Genomic DNA, 6,795 nt, shown 5'->3' with positions numbered 1-6,795 from the left:
GTACAACGACTGAGGCAGCGGCATAATTGCCGATTTCGGCGAAGACCTTTGGGTGTGGGAAGGAAAAGGGGGAGAAGCTGAGCAGGAGGCCCCGTGGGGCCCCCCCCCGTGCTAGCCTTTCTCCTCTTTATGTCATATTCATCAAATCTGTTTTTACATAGCGGGACGGAGAAAGCCAGTGCTGAGCGAGGGAGGTAGGGGTTGGGCCAGGTGAAGGCAGCCTGCCCCGTATGCACGAGAACATAGGACTCTGCCACAGCGAAAAGAGGCCGCCTCCTGCGCTTTCCCGGGCGCTTCAGCGTTGCCATGGCGACCCCGGCTGCTGCCTCCTGCGGCCTGTTTGTTGCATTTTGGTCACGACATAAAGAAAGAAACCCGGGGGGAGGGGGCGCGCGCGTCTAGCTGTAGAGTGGGTTGCCCCCCCCCCCCCCCCCCCGTCTCTTTTGAAACCCAGCTGGGTGAGTATCTGGAAGAGAAAGTTGCACCGTGCGCGTCTTTTTCTGTAGTACTTTCCCTCCTCCTGTAACTTGGGGAACACGAGCATTTATGTGACAGTATTTGATATGATGGGGTTGGAAATGGGAAGGGGAAAAGCTTTTCTGATCTCTTTACATCGTTCAGTCGTAATGCACCCATCTCTCCCCCACCCCCACGCCTTCTCATTATTACCTGCCCCGAACCAGGTTCATGTGTTCCTACACTAGCAGCAATGCTCTGTAGGAGGGTAAAAAAACGCAAGCCACGCATGATCGTTGCAGTTGTGTGCACATACCGTGCTGGGAAGCTGCAGTTAGATATATGCATCTGTGACATGTGATTATATGTGCAGGTTCAGCTCTGCATGGTTTTGCTCAGCATGGCGTTGGTTTTGTGTTGTTTGGGGGGCTATACACAGGAAAAGGAGTGACAAAGCCTCAAACTCTGGTTCCAGTGTTTGGAGATTGCTGGAAATGCTCCATGCATCCTTTGCATAGACCTTCTTGGCCTGGGATGCGGAGATGCAACAACTTATGGAAAGGCGCATAAATTACTTCTGTGCCTTCCAACCCATCTTGAATGTAGTCTCTACATTAAAATGAGGATTCTTTTGTAAGTCCTTGATTAAAATAATATAAATCATAGAAATGTCAAATTGGAAGGTACTCCAGGATCAATCAGTCCACCCCCCTGTGTAATGCAGGAAATATACAATTACCGCCCCCCCCCAAACCCCAGTGACCCCTACTCCATGCCTAGATTGGTTTAATAAATTTATAGAAGATCCTGTAGGTCAGGCATGGGCGATGCAGTCTTGCAAACTTAAAAACAAACAAACTAGAAACCTCGCAGCCTAATAAAATGTTACATTTACAGAGCAAGAGTGCCTTCTCAATATCATGTAGGAGCTAGAGTACAGCTAACTTCTGTTAAGAGAAGTTGCAAAATCTGTCTTGTTTAAACTCATAAGAATGCCCAACTTGGTCGTACCAGAGTCCACAGACTCTGGACTGAGCCCTGCTTGAGGGAAAGGATTGATGCAATTTGTTAACAGATTCTTGTTAACTATCTTTCGCTCACTTTTTACTGTTGTTTCCTTTCCATGCTTTATTTCTTTGGAATGTTGTGAATAAGGACCAGCAACAGGAACAAATGTGAATTAAGGGCTTGAGGTAAGAGCTCTTGTTATAGAAAACGAATGTTCTTGCAAGGGCTTTTATTGTGCATACAAAAGAGAAAGATGCTTTGAGGGGGTGAAATGAAAGGCATGAGATGAGTATATAGTGGTGTCAGCCAGTGATGTAGCTATAGATTTTTTATGGGATGGGTTTGGGGTGGCCACGCCCCCACCCACCCCTGGGGATGTGGCCACGCCTCCCAAAGCTCCTCCCCCCACCTCAGTGCTTATAAAAGCAACTCTCCAAGGCCGGGGACTGCAGTCTCTTCTCCCGGGAGGGGAGGGAAGAAGGGACTGATGGCTGGGAGCCTAGCGGGAGGGAGGGAGGGCAGGGGGGCAGAGCTTTGGACATGTAATGGGGGGTTGAACCCGTAAACACTGCCCCCCGTACCTACGTCCTTGGTGTCAGCAAAGCACAGTGGGTAGTAAAAGTTTGCTTTTAAACAATCTGGATTAGAGAACTAAGAATAGTTTTTGATATGGCAGAAAGGAGACTACAGTACAAAGAAGAAAGTAGGGAAACAAACTTTGTTTTGTTCCATTTATTTTGTTTGTCAGATAAAATAATTTATTTTGAGTTACAGTTATTACAGCTTGTTGACTGTTCTTGTACAGGCTAGATAACCATACAAACACACTAAACTCCAGATACAATTTCTGGTATCACACCTAGAACCCTGTAGTAAATGTAAGAAAAAGAAAGCCTACTCCTAAAGATTAGGACTGAAAATTGTAGCCAAGATGTGATTTATTAGGTCGCTATAGAAAGGTGCTTGGGGGAGGTGACTAGATGATCTATCTCACTCTCTATATTGATTTATTTAATAACTAATTCCTACCATTTCTCTTTGTCAAGAACTAAGAGGTAGAATTCTGAGAAGACTACCACTTTGGAAGGCAGTCGGTGAATAAAGTCTCTGCCTGTAAACCTTTTTCAAGTAGAATTATAGAGCAGCATGGAATGGACATTGAAGGAATAGTTCCCATTTGCAGGGAGTAATGGGTAGCCAAGCTTTGTTAATTCTCAGAGTCTCTTCTTTCTTGTTGAAGTTGGTGTGTGTGAATTTCAATGGCCTCCCTGTGCAGTCTGACATAGTAACCTTCCGAATTGTCCATGTCTATGTCAGACTGCATAGGGAGGCCATTGAAATTCACAAGCACCAACTTCAACAAGAAAGAAGAGACTCTGAGAATTAACAAAACTTGGCTACCAGTACTTAAAAAATCGACTGATAACCCCACCCGCAATACAATGCACTCAACCATACCTTTGCATAGCAAGTTCCACCCAAACACTTACTAATCAGTTCCCCTGGGACATGGACAACATATACTCCACTAAACTTTCCCTTCTCACTAGACACAGTGTGTAACAGACTTTTCTCTGTGATACACCTCTGAAGATGCCAGCCACAGATGCAGGCAAAACGTTAGGAGCAAGATCTGCCAGACCTCGACCACACAGCCCGGAAAACCCACCACAACCAGTTACTTTGGGTGTTCCCCCCAAGCTTTATACTACACATCTCTGATTGTTTTGTTAAAAATATGTTGTTTAAGTGTTCATAACTCTTAATGCAAGTTTATTCCATCTTGGGCCAATCACAGTTCTCTCAGAACTCTCTCAGCTCTCAGCATGGTGCCTCTTGTGGGGAGAAGAAGGGAATGTGATTGTGAGCCTGTTTGAGACTCCTTAAGGTAGAGTAAGCGGGATAATAAAAACCCTACTACAATTCAACTAATCATCGAATACAAATCCCTTTCTCCTAGTACTTTTTTGGCAGTGACATTCCACTACTATTTAAAATTGTTGTTCATTTCAAAGTAATACTGTAGTGCAAAGAGATAAATTGCTGTTGCTCTGCAGAAATATTGTCCAAACATGCTATGAGACTGTTGAGTTGCCTTATCTGCTCTCCTATTGCAACATATTGTCTGTGGGGTATGTGTTGACATTTTCCTTGGAAAAAAAGAACTGTGCAGTTTTTCACCTCATTATTTACCTTGAACTTTCATTTTTGGTTTAATCCAAGTGCTTTTTCATGAAATGGAGGAAAAGTGGTATTCTACTGAAGCTCATGGTGGTGGTGATAACGTTCAGGATGAACAAAAAAAGAGGAAGAGCGTTTCTGCTTCTAGCTCCTCGGCATCCATCCGCCAATCTCTTGAGAACCTGTTGTCTAGTTCTTCAGTCTCTCTAGATTTGAGCAAAAAGGATCTGCAGCATCTAACTGAAGATATATATAAGTTATTAAACCTTAAAGTAAGTTCCTCAGATATATCATCATCAGAGAATAGTTGACTGGTAGGGGCCAGTGTGGTAGTGGTTAAAGTGTCAAACTAGGCTCTGAGAAACCAAGGTTCAGATTCCCACTCTTCCATTGAAGCTTCCAGATTGACTATGGGCCAGTCACACACTCTCAACCCTGACCCTAGCAAGTGTTTGGAGGGAAGACCTCCAAGGAATACCAGGGACATGACACAACTGTGACTTGATGGCGAAAAAGGGTGAAAAAAGACTAGATCAGTGGTTCTCAACCTTCCTAATGCTGCGACCCTTTAATACAGTTCCTCATGTTGTGGTGACCCCCAACCCTAACATTTATCCGTTTTACAGATGGAGAAAACGGATGCAGAGAGTCTTAGGCAACCCCTGTGAAAGGGTCGTTCAACCCCCAAAGGGGTCGCAACCCACAGGTTGAGAACCGCTGGCCTCGTTGATTAAAATTGGTCTCTTTCTTAAAGCATAGAATAGATTAAACATATTAAATGTGCACTTTATATTTCATTATTTCTGTATTTGTTACAATCCTGAAAAATTGCTCGTATAGATTATTTGCTATGTACCTAATGCATGAATTGTGCACTAAGCAATCACAATGGTACATTTTCAAATAAGTGCACAAATATATTTTGTCATAGAATCTATATCTGGAAGGAAATGCCCTGTCGGTGATTCCAGAGGACTTTTTTCAGCACCTGCCAAATCTAGTTTGGCTGGATCTGCGATATAACAGAATTAAAGAGCTGCCCCCGGGAATTGGATGCCACAAGTAAGACTGCTGCTGTGTTACAACTTCAACAGTAATTTTACTCTGAGTCGGTTTATTGCATAATGCATATTCATTATGAAATTAGTATTAGTAAATGCTGTTCTTTACTGACTTAGAATGTGAAGTGTGATTAAGAAATAAGTTTAGGTCAGTTGGCCAATTTAGCTAACTGTGTCATGGCGTATTAGAGCCAAACTAGTTGTGATGGGGCGGCCTCATTTGTAGTTCCCATGCTGCCCAATCTGCATTAAAAAAAACTAAGTTGAGTCCCCTCCTCTTTTGTGCCTTCTTGCAGCCCATCATGCAAGCTGCTTTTTCCCCCGCAGCCTGGCTCCAGTACAGAGGTGAGCCTGGCTGGGCAAAAAGCATCTGGGGATAGTGGCTTATTGGGAGGCGTGAGGCCTGTGCTCCCTTCAGACATGAGCCCTTTCCACTTCTAAAATTATGCCCTCTCCATCTACTACTTTATCTGTGAATAGGACAGGTGTGAACCAATAAATGTGGCTCCCTTTGTAACAACTAGCTTGGTCTTGAAGTCAGCACACAACTCGATTATCTCCTTGAGGGAATAATGTAATAGATTATGATTATCGTTCATCTTTTTATCCCGCCTTCCCACCAGGGTGGCATACGTGGTTCTGTCCAGTATCCCCATTTGTCCTCACAAGAAACTTTGTGAGATAAGTTATGCTGGGATATCCAAGGAGGGATATAATGACTGGACCAAGGAGGCTTCAGTTCATTGCAGAATAAGAATTTGAGCACTGGTCTTTCTAGTCCAATGTACAAAACAACTGTCATGCATATGGTGATGCAAATACACTGATTTCAGCTTTCTTTACTACTGATACACACATATAATAGTGTAAGCAAATATATATGTCAAACAATAAGCAGATTTTTCCAAGAATTTTATTTATTTAGCAGTATCAGTGTTCTTGGGACTTCACAGAACACAAAAAAGGGTCAATTTGTTGTGTTTCATTTCAGTTACTACAGGAGAGAAAGGGGGGATATAAATAAGAACATAAGAACTAGCCTGCTGGATCAAACTAGAGTCCATCTAGTTCAGCACTCTGCTACTCGCAGTGGCCCACCAGGTGCCTTTGGGAGCTCACATGCAGGAGGTGAAAGCAATGGCCTTCTGCTGCTGCTGCTGCTGCTCCCGAGCACCTGGTAAATCCAACTCTTCTTTTTCTTCTTCTTACATGTGCTTATACAGTTTCAGTAGGAGTGGTAAGTCATCGGTTGTCCCAGAGGCTTAACAAGAAAAGATGGGTTTTTATGAGGCATTTCAAGTAAATGAGAGTGGTGGCATCTCACAGGTGTTTGAAATATTATTCACATACTAGGGAAAATTGCAAAATTAAACCATATCATTAAAAATTACAGTTGTCGTTTAATTAAGTTTTTGTTTTCTCTTTAAATATTTCTTTTATGTCTTTTTTCCCCCCGAAGGCAATTGAAAACTCTGCTGTTAGAAAGAAATCCTATTAAAAGACTGCCTGTAGAGCTTGGTAAGTACTTTTTCTTCAATAATATATGCTTTACAAAATGACCAAATGTTAGTAATTACCCTTTGCTGTGCATGCACTCTTGTATTATAAGGAACTTGCAATAGGCTTCATTGTAATACAACCCATCTACCCTCTTGGCACAGTGTGGCATGATGACTGTTGAATTTAAATGCATTAGCAACAGACAATAAGGTAGCAATTAGCAATATCTGGATTAGATCTAATAAATCAATAAGAGTTGCTCAGAATGTGACCAGGACACTGTTTTTTTGAGGTCAAAATAATGGAAGAGGAAATTCTCCCCCCATATTAAGCATGACAAAGAAAAGCCCATAGCACCAAGGGACCTATTCTGCTCATTACTGAAAAGGTAAATATTACTGAAAAGGTAGGTTCAGACTTCTGAGGGAACTTGAACTTCCAGAGCTCTGCAATTCAGCTTTTCAGATTCATCTCTGGAATTCAAGGAACAACAGTGTTTATGCCTCTAAGCCACAGGTGTCAAACTCACGGCCCTCCAGATGTTATGGACTACAGTTCCCATCATCCCCTGCCAGCATGATGCTGGCAG

At 42.9% G+C, this 6,795-nt stretch overlaps 1 protein-coding gene across 2 annotated transcripts in view; it reads left to right on the top strand.

Moving 5' to 3' along the window:
* The first annotated feature begins 304 nt into the window (after positions 1–304).
* Positions 305–6,795, top strand: part of LRRC27 (leucine rich repeat containing 27) — a 60,290-nt gene continuing 53,799 nt past the window's right edge. For both annotated transcript variants that reach the window (XM_048506152.1, XM_048506153.1), the window contains exons 1-5: positions 305–458; positions 1,612–1,649; positions 3,688–3,917; positions 4,577–4,707; positions 6,166–6,224. In XM_048506152.1, the coding sequence (XP_048362109.1) occupies positions 3,702–3,917; positions 4,577–4,707; positions 6,166–6,224 (406 nt within the window). In that variant the 5' untranslated portion in view covers positions 305–458; positions 1,612–1,649; positions 3,688–3,701. The remainder of the gene's footprint in view (positions 459–1,611; positions 1,650–3,687; positions 3,918–4,576; positions 4,708–6,165; positions 6,225–6,795) is intronic.

The sequence above is a fragment of the Sphaerodactylus townsendi genome, linkage group LG08, assembly GCF_021028975.2.
Source record: "Sphaerodactylus townsendi isolate TG3544 linkage group LG08, MPM_Stown_v2.3, whole genome shotgun sequence".
Lineage (NCBI taxonomy): Eukaryota > Metazoa > Chordata > Lepidosauria > Squamata > Sphaerodactylidae > Sphaerodactylus > Sphaerodactylus townsendi.
The sequence above is the reverse complement of the archived record's forward strand: the minus strand, read 5'-3'. Positions and strand labels throughout refer to the sequence as shown.